General features: G+C 29.5%; 2 protein-coding genes across 3 annotated transcripts in view; one reads left to right on the plus strand and one right to left on the minus strand.

The window, feature by feature from the left end:
- The window catches only part of LOC131845093 (nitric oxide synthase-like), a 34,847-nt gene extending 27,062 nt beyond the window's left edge, over positions 1-7,785 (minus strand). The window contains exon 1 of the mRNA XM_059194117.1: positions 7,420-7,785. Coding sequence (XP_059050100.1) covers positions 7,420-7,692 — 273 coding nt within the window. The 5' untranslated portion in view covers positions 7,693-7,785. The remainder of the gene's footprint in view (positions 1-7,419) is intronic.
- LOC131845099 (cilia- and flagella-associated protein 299-like) overlaps positions 1-15,723 on the plus strand; it is a 251,121-nt gene that overhangs the window by 30,696 nt on the left and 204,702 nt on the right. The gene's annotated exons all lie outside the window — the stretch shown is intronic.

The raw sequence follows: 15,723 nt of genomic DNA on the forward strand, positions 1-15,723 counted from the left end.
TAGGAAATATACACTTGTAATACTATTATTCTGTTATTTTAATAATATGGTTGATATGTTCCTGGTAAATAAATTAGTATATTTAGGGGACAATGGATGTCACCCGGGACTTAGTCTGCTTTTTAAATAAAATAGGGCCGATCATACAATCTATCGTTATGTCAAATTTCATTCATATTCGTTCAGCCGTGAAACAGTAACAAACAAACAAACTGTCTGTTTGTTTTTTGTTATCGTCTCGCGCCTCGTCATGGTATTATTAAATGTAGATAGGTACCCTGTATACTGTCAAAAATGTTCCAGTAGTTTTTAAATGCGCCCACGATTAAATTTGTAACACGCATAAGCAAACAGATGTGTGAATTCTTGGCAATAAATTAATAATGGTTCACTAACAAGACTTCGGGAAACCTAGTCATTATATAAAATTAACAATATAAGACTACAAGTGGGCTTTGTTATTAAATTAGCACGTTATCCGTATGTTTGGTTCTCACGACCGTCGCAATATATATTGTAATGTCAATAAAACATTGCAGTGGGTGTGTATAGAGTAGCGTGTAGATGTGTAAACAAGAGTTTACATGTGTTAGTGCAGTGAATAGTTTCTAAAACTAAGCCGATCTTCAGAGGTACAGTGTGCTTTATAGTAGGTATTAAGTACGCTGAGTAACGATATTCAATGGTGTAGAGGTTTAACAAACACTAATTAATACATATAATAATATAACTATTTTAAAAATACATCTTTAATTTATTTATATACACTAATTACAGAACAAAAATAATTTTCATAGTAAATATACATAAACTAATACAAATGATTCCAGAATCCTTCCAGACTACCTTTGGGTGGATAGAGAAAGTAAAAATAAGAAAACATGTAATATTTTCATAACTCTAATACTAATTTAATCTGTTAGCAGCTCTTCTACTATTTTGGTAAACTTAACACATCTCATTTTACTAAAAATATTTGAGTCGAAGATGACAGTGACCGTTTTAACCATCAGTTTGATTAATCTAATTTGTTAATAGTTCGGTGTTTTACATAGGCTGAAAGTTAGTTAAAAAAATGATACCATTTTGGGTGCTAGCTATATTCAAACGATTTTTGGAGTCTATAAATCAGGGTAGTAAACGCTCGCTCGCACTCAAAACATACTTATGTAGATAAAAAACGGTAACTTTGCATCTTTGCACCCTACATACAAGATACACAGGGTCTTAAATATTTATACGTCTGAGTACAGTCAATAGTTACATAAATTCATGTGATGTTTTGAATGTGAGTAATATTTTATACTATACCGAGACCGACGTCTACGTCCTTCCACCAAACCAAGGCAAAAATCTGTCATATTACATTGATATTTATACAGTTATTACATAATGAATTATTTAGTTTACTACTAAGTTTAATAAGGAAACAAGAAAGTTTTTTTACTCATCAATAAAATAGAAATGAATATGTGTCTTTCTCATAAAAAAAGCGATAAAATATTTCTTTTTATAATTGTTAGTTTTATGTGTTGATAATGAAAATACAATTACGGGCGTAATTATATATTTAAATAAAAGATTTGAAGCTATTCCCAAACATTCCACTACAACTTTTAAAATTTGATTTTATGATATTAATAACTACAGAAATTTCAAGACCATAACTTAGTTCTCACACAATATATAGTTTATTACAAAATATTATAGTATTATAATGATATAGAGAAACAATTAGCATCATGAAAAAAAAATCCTACTAAATTACAGCCCAAATATATGTTATATGAAATCTAGAAATCTACGAAACAAGTTGTATTGTGTACAAATTACGTAATTGAACATTTCACAGAAGTCATTCTGAGTAAATGAGCTATTTGTATATATTTTCAACTGATTGGCCTATAGATACACAGAGCCTTTGCTGATTATTTCATACCAGGCGATCTACCATGAATCGTAATTCGGAATTAATACAATTCGATACACATAGATGAACTATAATATATTGCTGATTTAAAATAAAAAAAAAGAAATTAGTGAGAACTTTGATAAATTAAATATAAAGTTTGAACAATAGTCACGTTGCAAGTATCAAGATGTAAGATCATGCAAGGACAAATTCATTGTGTTTGTCTATTTATATCATGAATGATCCCAGATTAAAATTGACTGCAACATTTTGATAGAATTTCTCTTTATTCCTAGCTTATTATCACATATGGTATTCAGTTCAGATTTGCATATTTTTGTTCTCTCCGTCCTGTATATTCTCAAAGACTTTGCACTCTACCATGTTTCTTTTATAACAGTATTTCTTTTATAAACTTGACATATTCAAAAGTATTAAATATCGTTAGCCTCTGAAATCTTGAACCTACTTGATGGTAATTAGATAGATATCAAATAATCTGATTAATTAGAAAGATAGATAACATTTAGTTTGTTTGTTGACGTAATGGAAGAATAAATATATTTCTGTTATCGAATATGGAGTTTTACAAGTTGTATTTGTATTTTAAATCGTTGTCACGACATTCGACAACTGTGTCTGCTACTGATTACGTTTGTGTTTACCCAAAACTGTTATATTCAAATGCAATAAAGGCAGACATATAGCCTTATAGACATAGTTTCCTTTTATATAAAATAAGATTGCTGATTAATTTATTATTTTATTATAAGGAAAATAATATAGTGACTTGTTTTAGTGATACAAGTACAGCACTATTTTTAGTTAAAACGTCACCCAATTGAATTGAAAAACCCGTGGGTACGAATCGAATGAAGCCATTCAGCTAAAACTTGCCTTTATATGTGTCTATTGGTTAAATTTTAAATCACCGCAACTTTTGGCTCATTAAGCAAATTAGTCACAGCGGACGGGTTTGCATTACGAGACAGAATTTAGCAAAACATCACAGCCATTATGTGATAATGACAATAATATTTGTTACATTCTATATTTAAATGGCATAAAAAACGAAAAAAAAGTTAATAAATGAATGAAATCGATATACGACGATATACAGAGTATAAAACGTAGTCGCAGCCACTGTCTATTCACTTATATCTTTTAAATTACGCAATTGATTTTAATGTAGTTTCCAGCAATAGATAGAGTGATTCAAGAGAAAAGTTTATATGTAATAGTATAGAATAAGCCGAGAAATTCAAAGTTTTGTAATACATTTGTACGAAGCCGTGACGGGTCGCTAGTTAATTATAAATAAATAAATAAAAAATATCCCAAATGCTAGGTAAACAATAAAACATATGTGGTACCTTAAGGACTGCTCTAATTTCACTACAACATTTAATCAAACCGGAAAACAACAAAATATGTATTATGATTAATACCGGTATTGACAGTTCCGTTTCACTAGTGACGTCTGTGTATAGGAAATAATATTTATTTCTTTTCTATTGGGTCTACCGTTTACTAGGAAGACATATCAAGGATATTTTCTAATGCATTGTTCTAATATGTCTGTTACGACGTTCATAATACAACGTCATTATTATATTCCCTTTATGAATGATGACATCGTGTCCCGGAAACTCAAATACTTCTTCGATGCTTAATTGAGTTGCTTTTGGAGAACAAAGCAATTCGTGTCATCATCATATGCTGCAATGCAAGGAAACCTCTAAATCATATATACCTTTAATTTCGTTTTAATATATATGAAGTAGATAATTACTGGTCAACTATAAATTTCCATATATATGCAGAAAATGTCTGCAATGTATATCTATACTCGTACACAAATTGTTTTTTTAATATCAAAATTGTTTCAAATATTTTGAGAATTTTTATAACAGATCTGAATAATAGGAACAGTAGAATTAAAATTGGAAAAGGGAATATGTCTATAATATAGGCAGGCAGTATGTCTATAATATGGTATATAATTACTATCTGATCTTATACCAACTCAAAAGAATATGGACAAGAATTTAATATTTAACATTTAAAGTAGCGACATTCCGTATCAACCAGTTCTCTAATACACTTCGTAATTCTATAAAATCCATTCTACGACATACCCGGGAAATCGAGGTATGGATCTCTATGTCACTAAAGTCTAATTTCACTAACACTCACTTTTAAAGCACAACACAACTGGATATTTTCATAATCGACAGGAGACAGTAGAATTGTAGGCTCTAAAATTTTATATTGCACATATATATATTGAAGAGTTAAGAGTATGCTACATATTTTATGTATATTTATATTTTAAATAGATTTTATTTAAGAATATTTTTACAGCATCCAGTGACATTAACCGAGAAACAAACTGCATATATTTATTTCGGGTTTATCTCCAACTTATCACTTGTGCATAGGGAGACAACCCCGAAATAAATATACTTTTTTCCTTAGTTTCCCTAATATAATATATTGTATGTATATATACATTTTAAATGATTGCCGATATAAATTATTATATATCTAAATATCAAAATACAGTTTAACCTCGAAAACACAGTCATTAACGTATTTACATAACTAATAATATACCTCCAACTGCCTTATTGGAATTGAGTCATTTATTATGCTTCTATTGGCTAAATCGAATTGCAATCTTATATGTGTAGCTAAGAGGTTCATATTTATTTCGATTGCCAAAAATAAAATTCAGTACGATTCAGTTTAAATATCTATCTTGATATATTTGTGATCTTATATAAAAAAAACTTTCAAATTTTTTCCGTTCAAATTACTACCTTAATTTAACAAAAATGAAACAAATTAATAACATGAGAAAAGATACATACTTTTGCTATTTCTTGTCATCCTAATACGTATTATAAACACGTAACATACAACCTTCTAGTAGGTACCTCGTTAGATTGAGCAATCGTTGTTTGGTATTACTTTGCAGAATAAAGAAGCTATTTTTCTATCTTAATAAGTCATAATATTGGTCTTGCGTACGAAGTCGCTAATAACCAAGCAGGTACTAACTAAAGTAGCATGTGACAATTTCCACGAGAATCATTGTAGCTAAATTAATAACAATGGCGCTAATAATATTCCCGTCCCTATCAGGTTCAAGAATTTCACGATTTGACCGACGGCGTACCATCTGCCATCGCGTGTGCATAAACATCCATTGTTACGAAAATAGTTCAATCAATCTACTGATTAGTAATCTAATATAATTATAGACTTATACTTCTTGCCCGCGACTTCGTCTTCATAAACAAAATATCTAGATTGGTTAAGATACGAAGTAACATATGTACTTCTTTAATCCAAATATACATAGATATAGGTATGTAATATTATATTATCTGTGATATAGGTATAGGTACATGTAATTAATATTCGTCTAATTAGTATTTTATGTTGTATATAAATAGGATCAAATGTAATAACGTAATAAGAATCATAGGATACCGTTACAATAAGAATACTAATCTGTTACAGACTTACATTAAAACACATCTACCTATATATGTACATGTATATGAATCTCTATTTTCCTTGGTCAACTTGAAAATGAACCGATATCTTTCACATGTTTACATGGTTATTTATAGTATATTTTCTAAAAGGCAAAAATTAAGGAAATGAGATGAACTTCTTAGCATTCCGACCGGGTCCATCGTGTAGCAGAGCGGGAAATTCCGACCAGTTACCGGGATTTGTGACTCGAGAATAAATTTAAGGGGTCACTCATCGACATACGTCAACACTCACCTTTACCGCTCGTATTTTTCTCGCTGCCCCGCCAAATCTGGTAGGAGAATGTCATTGTTCTTTAGAAACAACAAACTTTACAGAAAAAAATTTAGAAAATTGGATAAATTGATAATTTGAACGACTATATTAACTTCACGTAATTAACAGGTAACGCCTTAATTAATACAGATCAACATCTGTCAGGTCAGCTGGTTTTATATGAAATGTTCTTATAGTATAGTTTTGACCTCGTTACATAATAACTAAATAATAGCAAATACACTATGTGACGTCAATAAAGTATTTCTTAATAACTTCCCACGCATCTATGTACCCTAATTTGGCGTAATACCGTTCACGCTACATATTATGTCTTAGCACATCGTTTATTGTTTTTTATTAGCCGCATGAAACATAATAAACAGTAGTAAAAAATAATTGAATCGTAACTTTGTTAATGACTTCATATATTTACATAACATCTGTGTTTCTAGCATCATTACTGCATTCGCAGCATATTAAAATGATAATTATATACCCATTCAAGTTATTAATTCGTCCTGTAACATATATTGTAAGTAACCTATAATTTTTAATAAAGATAACTTCGTCTTTGAAAATTAATATTATTGGTCAGGGTACGTCTCCTTTTCTTTATGTAGGTTCTTCCTACAAAGCTTACTGTAAAAAGAAATCGTCTGTTACAATAAGACATCTCGAAGCGTAAATGGGTGTTTAATTGAACTACGTTCGTATAATTATTATATATGAATCAAAATACATTCATAAATTTGACTTGGGCATAATTAAACAATCTATAAATAGCCGTTAGTAATATATTTATCTTTAAGTTTAATAAGCATAACGAGTACATTAAATAACGTTTCCTGTATTTACATTGCTCTCTGTACATAGACGGAGTGACACTCGTTTTTCCGTAGATGAGGAAATGGACATTGTCCTAAACGACAAAGTTGGTTACAACGTGGGCTGCGTTAAATGATGATCATGATCATTATCCAATTGGTTATACTTCTTTATAGCTACTAAACACTGTACAAACATAATTATAAAGTTGGTGTTAATAAAATCAAAAAGCATGCATCCCACTTAAGATCACGTCGTAACCAGATACTCGTACGCCAGGTTTTTCTATGTTGATATAATATTTCAATATTCTCCTCTTCATTTTTATAAAGATAGAAAAATAGGTGCTTTATTTTTAAATGTATTTATACTATGAAAATAAAGTTTCTTGTTAATTTCTTGTATATTAAAACACGTATAGTGTACAGTATGCGACAAATTGAAAATAAATGAAACTGCTATTAATAAAGAATTTTAAATTACACATTTAAGATTCTGATTCACAAATGATAAATATATTTTTCTCTATCCATAGACTTTTTTCTAAATCTTTGGTTTATTTATTTTATACATTAAAAAACTTTATTATTAAGAAGATAGTTTAATATTTTATAATTTATGAAGCATGTAAATGTTTAAACCAATGAAATATTTTTATTTACATTCTTTAATGACTATTATTATTTTATGATATGTATTTGACTGAGAAAACTTAGTTCAGTCACTTCACGATTGAAGTCGTAAACCTTGTTTCATACAAGGCCGGAAAACTTTGCTTTTGTTAAATAAATTTATATTCCAACCGCGGTTCCTTAAATATTAATAGTTAAAAGTAAAGAATATAAAAAAGTACTCACAAAACTAGCAACTTCTTCTATCTGTGAATGTAGCGTATCAAAATTCTCTTCGTTGCCTATTAAATTTTTTAATCTTAAGGGTTGAGGAACTTTCACACGAAGATTAGGTTTCACTGGTTTCTGAGTGTCATCAACTTTCATGTTCACATTTTCACTACTGAAAGGACATGTTGCGGAAACATGGTGCCCATTAACTTGGGCCATTTTTGGTGAACTGTCTTCAAACGATCCCTTTGGGTCTTTAACGCAACACAAATCAAAATTATTTAACATATGCACTAATTAAAGCGAGCAGTGAATTTTCGCGCATCCACACAACAAACTGACTACAACACTATTCGCAGCATATTATATATGCAAACCGGAGTAAACCCAAAGCAAAACTGACGCGGTTGTCTCGGCAACCAGATCGTGAGCTACGCCTCGTACCCACTCCCACGTGCATCGATTATATCGATCGGTAAAAAATCGTCATACTAACGAGGTGTTCCGCGCGACTCGATTATATAGAACCGATTATGATCGAGATTAGAGTTATGTTCGTAAAAAAACTATCAACAAGCGTGCGTCACTTCACTAGCGTCGGCACAACAATGCTGGTGAACTAGATAGCGGATATACCATTGATCAAGGTAATGATATTAATAGACAATACATAATAATGTCGTAATAGGTTTATCGGGAATCGACTGGACGATGGATAACAGCGAGGTAATTGCTGCGTACGCGGCAGCATGATTATCAACTGCATTCCGAAAGGAGGTTCTAAATTCAACTGTATCTATGTGTGTGTATTTTATATTTTACTCGACATGATAATTGATGATGATACATTAGTAAATATCATTTTGTCGTTATTTGTTTGTTTTACATGTTATCGCCAATATAAATTTTATTACATGTAGAGGCGATATTTTGTTTCACAATCTCATTTGTATTCCAGATGTTAGTTTTTTCTTACATTTTTTTATATACTATTATTTAATTGAATAAGATTTATAGTATAATCGACTAAATAATTCTAATGTCTAATTCGGAGCTAGAAAAGAACAAAAAAGAAAGTGTAGAAAATTGAGTTACAATTATCTATAGTTTTTTTGTTTTATTCTCTTTTTATAGTTCTCAAATTGACTATTAAAAAAAATATTTTTATATCATAAACACAATACTTTTATAAACTTGTAATATAATTTAATGAGAAATATTATTTAATGAGACAAACGCTTGTAGAGTATATAATTTTAACATAAATTTAAATGTTAATCAAGTGGTTTCTATGTCAGTCTCTGATAAGGATGGTTGTTAAAAGGCACCGTCATTTTGTAAATTAATCGACGTGGTAATAAGCATATTGGTGGTCTAGTTGTCCATATACATATTTTCATATGTGTTTTATAACAGAGTGTCAGTATGTCCGCAATAATTTCAAAATCTACTTAATGAACATTCGTGAGGTTCTCATCCATCAATAGAGTGATTCCTGAAGAAGGTTTAAGTGAGGTAAAGTTAGTTTTAATTCGTTAAGATTTCGTGTAAGTTAGTTAAAATTTTCATGTTAAGTCGGCGTAGATTACTAATTATTTCTAAAATTAGTTGATTGAACGATTTGACGATATTAGAACTAAAGTGCAGTGCGGGAACGCCATGGGGTTTTACTGAGTATACAAGGTCTCTATGACGATGAAAAGTAGTAAAAAATGGAACACAATACGTGTATACTGAATTGAATTTTATTCGATGTTGGTAGAGCTTTGAATATATTCAATAATAGTCACAAGCCAGATGCAAGTTCTACAGCTTTTTCTTTTTTATTTTACCTGACTGGTTTCGCATTCTTAGGACTGTAAGCAAACCTTCCGTTATGCCTGAGATGCTTGTTTGCCAGCTTCACGGTATATATTTATACGAATATTGTTATACTACAAGGTTAAATATAATATATAAAATTCTCTTACAATGCATCAGTTGCCAAACTTTTCCGAAAGACATGATGTATTTAATGAAATTTTATATATATGTATCAAATTCAACTTCAAATTCAAAAATCATTTATTCATGTAGGACATTTTAGTCGCTTATGAACGTCAGATTTTTACATTCTAATTTTATTTTTTTCCATACCGTCCAGTTCGGTATATAGATTCAATTGTGAAGAACCGACAAGAAACTCAATTGAATTTTTTTTTAAAGCCATTTACAGTATTTATTTATATAGGTGTCTATGTCTAACATTAAATGAAAATTCAATGAACAATGCATAAACATCTATTGCCATGCACGCTAGTCATTTAAGTAATCGTTTGGTGAGTAATAGGCTTTGCTCAGTAAATATGATTTACCAGATGTTTTGAATTAATTTAAGGGTAATTCCATCTTTTGGTATCTTATTGTAAATTATTATACCTATTCCCATAAAAGACCTATTAACTTTTTCTAAACGATACTTGGGGACAGCAAGTTTGTCTTTAAATCTAGTATTAATATTATGAATATTTATAAGGGAGGTTTCTAATAATCAAATAGAATTATCATTACCAAAAACATTAACTTTTGTTCGAAATATATATAACATTCTCAACTGAAAAGGATGGTTTTGAAAATTTTCTTTGTGTTTGTGTAGATATTCACGAGGAAGAATAAAACGACTTAATTATGTCAATTTCATAACATGAATACATGATATAATATAAAGAGATTACATAATATGAAAACTATAGACTGGCGTCTATAGTTTTAGAAAATACATATATTGCTCTATTTTAAAGGTTCCAGTGGCTATCATAAAATAATTCCAAAATATAGCAAATCTCTATTAATTGACTACATTATAACAACAATAACATAAATCATATAAAACCTTTTTTTAATAATACCAGAGTAGTAAGAAATTCATATGAGTACATTCCTTTGTATAAAGGTGGGATTTCACACGACCCAAATCGATATGATTTGTGTAAACCCCACATTTCTACTAAAAATATGCCATTCATGACTAACCAACCGAAGCTGTGTAAAGGTATTTGAATGCAATGTGCGAGGAAAATAGAAAAACACAAAGATAAATAATATTAGATTTGTGAGCAAAATACCAATTTGTTTGACCTAGAAGCAATTCGGTGTGTAAATTCTATATGGTGTTCGGATACGCGTGGACTGCAAAAAGTTATATAATATTATTTTCACGAAATTCAGAAGGAGTGAAATTGATGAAAACAACATATTTTATTCCACATAGACATTTCTAGAATATTTTATGGTTTAAGATATTATTTTGGAATTATGTAATTAATATTCACTGTACATACCTACCGAATCTGTGTATATGCTTAATATGTCTTCATCAATAAGTAACCAGTTTTACTACTTTTTAGGAAAAATAATAATAAGGTTCGATGCATTAAGATCATAGTTTTTGCTTCTTTGGGAATAACTTTTTCGTTCAGTCTGATTACAGTAAGTACTTAATAAATACTATCATTACCACAGGAAACGTTGACGAAATCATTAGATGAATAATTATATGTACGGCGTATTCGCATTGTACGTAAGCAATTAGGCATACAATTTTATTATTAGCAATTAGAGGTTCCATGCCAATGACGGTCACATTGTGTATAGAAAAATACACACCTAAGGTTATATGGAGTATTCATATAATACCAAATGTTAGTTATTATAATAATTGGGATGGAATGGGATAGTACAGTCAGATTTATATACATGGATACAAATAGATTCTAGTGAAACTGTCAGAATTATCTCAAGTTAAACTTAAGCTGATATTACGATTTCCAAGAGCCGGCTATCTCTACAATCTTTATCTTCTTTAATATATAAGTAATAAGATATCGTATCGAAGCGAAAACTGTATTTTATATATTTGTAGGTATGTTATTAAATAATATATTGTACATGCTTTATTGAACAAAGAACGAAAATATTGTACTTTTTCTCGATTTGCATTTATCGCCGTATTACTTATATCACAATGTACTGAACAAATGTGAGTTCTAGAAAGTTGAAAATGGTACCCACCAAAGATATTCAATTATATGTGCTATGACCAATGTTAAATATATTTTTGGTCATATCTATGCGATTATCAGTTACATCATTTTAATCTGTAAATAAGAAATCTCAGTTCTTAAATCTGATAAAGTGTGATTGTGTAATATCTCTCGGATATTATGTTATGAGAAACAGTACAGAGTTATGAACATAATATTTGTTGAGAATATATATAGAATATCATAACGATAACGGCCTAATACAACAAATGACTTCCTACGAAATTTTCTAAATTAAACTGCAAAAAGAGAATTAAATTGGTCCAATTAGAGATTACATCCCAAATTCCACTTATTCATTTTCTTTTTTTTCTATTAGAAATCTTGCAATCAGTCACGTGGACTATAAGCAGATGTGGTGTACCGTCTATAACAGGTAGAGTACCAGTAGAGCAGCTCCTTGTTCTTAAAGAGTCAGTACTGTCTGATTATCACTGTCAAATATGTGTATGTCTTTTTTTTAACCGACTCACGTTTTCGGGCTTTAAAAGTTGCCCAGCGAATTTATTTGGGTGCCTGTGTAAATGTTATTTGTTTTATTGCTGTAGTCGTAAATTACATCCTTAACAAGTAGTATGCATTGATAGACTTGTATCATGAGGTTTAGTATCCCCAAATAAATTAGAAATTTGTGGGTTTGAATATGTGAAAAAACTTTGAAGTTATATTCCAAAAAGAAAACAAAAAAAATTATCCATGAAAATGCAGAGGCACGCCCTCTGTCAATTTAAATTCAAATGTAATAGGCGTGTCAAATGTTGCGTTCACTAGGACTTCGACAGTTGACAATGCAACACATGGGGATTTCCACTAACAATGAGCTGACGACATCTTTTTTGCAATTCTAGTTGTCAAAAAATCCCTTATATGCAGGATAAAAATAACAATTATTATTATAAATCAACTGTGTATAATATATAGGTTTCATTTTACATAACGAATACCTAAACACATCAGTATTTGCCTACATAATGCCAATAGTACGTGAGGAGTTTTAATATTTTACTCAAATAACCATAAACTAATGGCCTCGGTGGTCTAGTGGTATAGCATACCGCTTTACTTCCGATGGTCTCGGATTCGATTCCTCACAAGGTGCAAATATTTGTATTCATGAGTATGACTGTTTGTATTGGTTTGGATGTTTTATATATTTACAAAAAATAATATCTAAGTATTTATATCAGTTGTACTAGCACCCTTAACACAAGCTCTGCTTATCGTGAGACTATGTAAAACTGTGTTATAATTGTCCAAGGTTATTTATATACTTAATACTGATTGGATGCATACACTTTATTTTATTGTTCTCGTTTATTTACCAACAATACGAGTAGATGACGATCTGTAATACAAAAATGTACACATTAAACGACTAAGAATTCGCGGACACTACTCCTTTCGAATAATAAAATTAACCATTGTAGTGAATCATTTCAACCTTATAGTCTCATATTGGTATATTGTTTTTCTTATCGCATCATCGATTCATACAAAGCAACAGTTTATTCTAAGTGAAACAGTCCCGATATCGTTCAGTTGATAGTGTCATAAACAATTCAACTCCTATGATATGAATATATGCATTAGATCCATAAATAATATTTTATTTTCTCAATTTATATCAATGATATAACCCTACCGGATTTATATTTGGATTTTATTTTATCCATAAACCTCTCTAATACATTTAGGGGCTTGCTAGACCTTCAAGAAAAGGTAAGTACTTTAATAGATAGAAGATAAGTGCTGGATTGTTTGTCCTTTACGTAACATACGAATTACTCACCTGATATTATTTTCTAGATGCAGCAGATATTTTGTAAGTGATACAAATTTGAATTGTTTAAAGAAAAGTTTAACTTATCTTTACTATCGTTTATAGTGTCTGTCCTTAATAGACATACATTAATTCACCGCCATACTTGCAATGGTCGCGGGTTCAATTCCTCGCATTGCACAAACGTTTCTATTCATAAATATGATTATTTGTGTCGATCTGAGTATTTTCTATGTATAATATGTATGTCTCTAAGAAGTGTATAAAGTAGAAAATGACGCATTAATGACGTCAAAGCTTTTCAAAATTTATATCATTGCAAGTCACTGCGGTTCTCTCTTAAGCTGCAGTCACTAATTTCTTAGAAGAAAGGTATCGAACATTATTCATCACAGGTGTACGTGGATGAATGCTCGTTCTTATGTCTATCTGTTTCTTAGATAGGTCTTTCCCAGGTCAACTGGGGAAGCCCGATCCGGGACTTAGCGAAGAACGCGTATAATCACTAATTTAGTAGTGTCATGTTTCTATATTAAGATCAAAATGTTCGTTAGTGCAACAACTTTAAATTGAAATATCTTTAAGCAGCTCCTTTTGCACCTGAAATTATTTCCTCATTACTGAGAATCGTACCTATTCTGCAAAATCAATTTTACTCCGATTACATCTCTCCCTATATGTTGGTGTTTTGTATAATGAACGTTGTCTTGGAATGTGGTGTCGAATGCGATGAACAAAGTCAGTGAGGCCATCCTCGAGGATATTTACCATGTACCCTGCCAGTCATCGCCTGCTATTGCTGATTAGGATAATTTCCGGGCGATGTGACCAAAGAAATGTTATAATCTATTGACACTCATTATGAAATCTGATTCTCATGTTAAATATCTTTAGAATGACAATTCATAGGTGGGTTAGTGCCGAAATCAGTCCATGATATTTCAGCATTTTCCTCCAACACCATATCTTAAATAATTCAATGAGGTACATACTTATACAGAACGGAAAGATATAAACAATGCTTACTTGTAAAGAATATTGTAATATTCTATAATATAAAAGGGTTATTGAATTAAACGCAAATTTTACTTTTTCGAATACGAAGGAACTTTATTTGATCAATAACAGATAAATTTTGTTTTTATATTTTCATTTTTCGTCATATTTTATATTTGCAAACAGTTTCACTAATAGATGAAGTAGTGCATATAGTGTATTCTTTAGGTGATATGAATTTCGATAACATTCTTATAATCTCAAAATGTGCAGTTGATTAAATTTAGAAGATATGAAATCCATAATTTGTAAATATCCGGTAAAGATAGTTATTTAAATGTATATTAATATAATATTAATATTATCAGAAAAGATTTTGTATATATATTATTTTTTTTTGTAACTCGAATAATAATAGAAAATATGAATACATTTCTTATTACATTAATATGAATTCTTACTTATATAATCACAAAGTTGACATCCACATTAAAAGATCTTGAAAGTCAGATATTATTACAATCATAATATACATACATTTTAATTTTAATTTCGTATTAATTATAAATTTACTTAATGTTGTATTTTACATAGAATTGATTAAAATTGTAAAAATATAACTCACATATTTTTGTAGCGTGATAAACTAAATATTTTTCAATATAAAGTACATAATACTAAATATTCTTTAACCAAAAAAATTTTATAAAAATAAAATTGATTTTAATTGATATAACTTAAATTTTATTTACAGTAGCACAAATTAACCTAACTATAATAAAGTACTTTGTACAAGATTTGGCAATAACAAAATTATTATTATACTTATATAAAACATCATCGTTGTATTTACTGACTATTTAAAGTAAATTATTAAAATATAAGATTTCCATTATGCCATCAAGCTAGGTTATAATAGAATTAATAATAATAGATCAACGAAATATAAGTGTGTATAAATTTAATTAAAATTTAATGCATTAATTCAAATAATAACTGCAACATATTTATTAACATTATATTTTATAATCGTAAAATTTAATGGACAATGTTAATTATTATGACATCGATGAAAATGTATTATAATTATCAATTATTAATCACAATTAAATTCATTAAATGGAATAAATCTTAACTCTATTATTGATAAATTCTTAATTTATGCAATTATGCGAAATCGATAAAGCCATTCAGAGAAGATTTAACATGAGACAAAATGCATTTTGTGCGTTATCAATGTATAATACAATATAATATATAATAATAATGTCACCCTGCTTAGAACTCTGTTATTATACAGAAATATTAGCTGCCTTCGCAAAAATTAAACGTATTATATAGTAGGAGATACTGCATAAGAAATATATATCCTCATTTATTATTTAATTACGTTTATATGTAGATTTATATATCATACGTGGCCTGTCTAAATCCAGGGTCTAGTTTTCAACCACACAAAAA

The sequence above is a fragment of the Achroia grisella genome, unplaced genomic scaffold (assembly GCF_030625045.1).
Source record: "Achroia grisella isolate CSIRO2021 unplaced genomic scaffold, CSIRO_AGI_Agris_v1 utg452, whole genome shotgun sequence".
NCBI lineage: Eukaryota > Metazoa > Arthropoda > Insecta > Lepidoptera > Pyralidae > Achroia > Achroia grisella.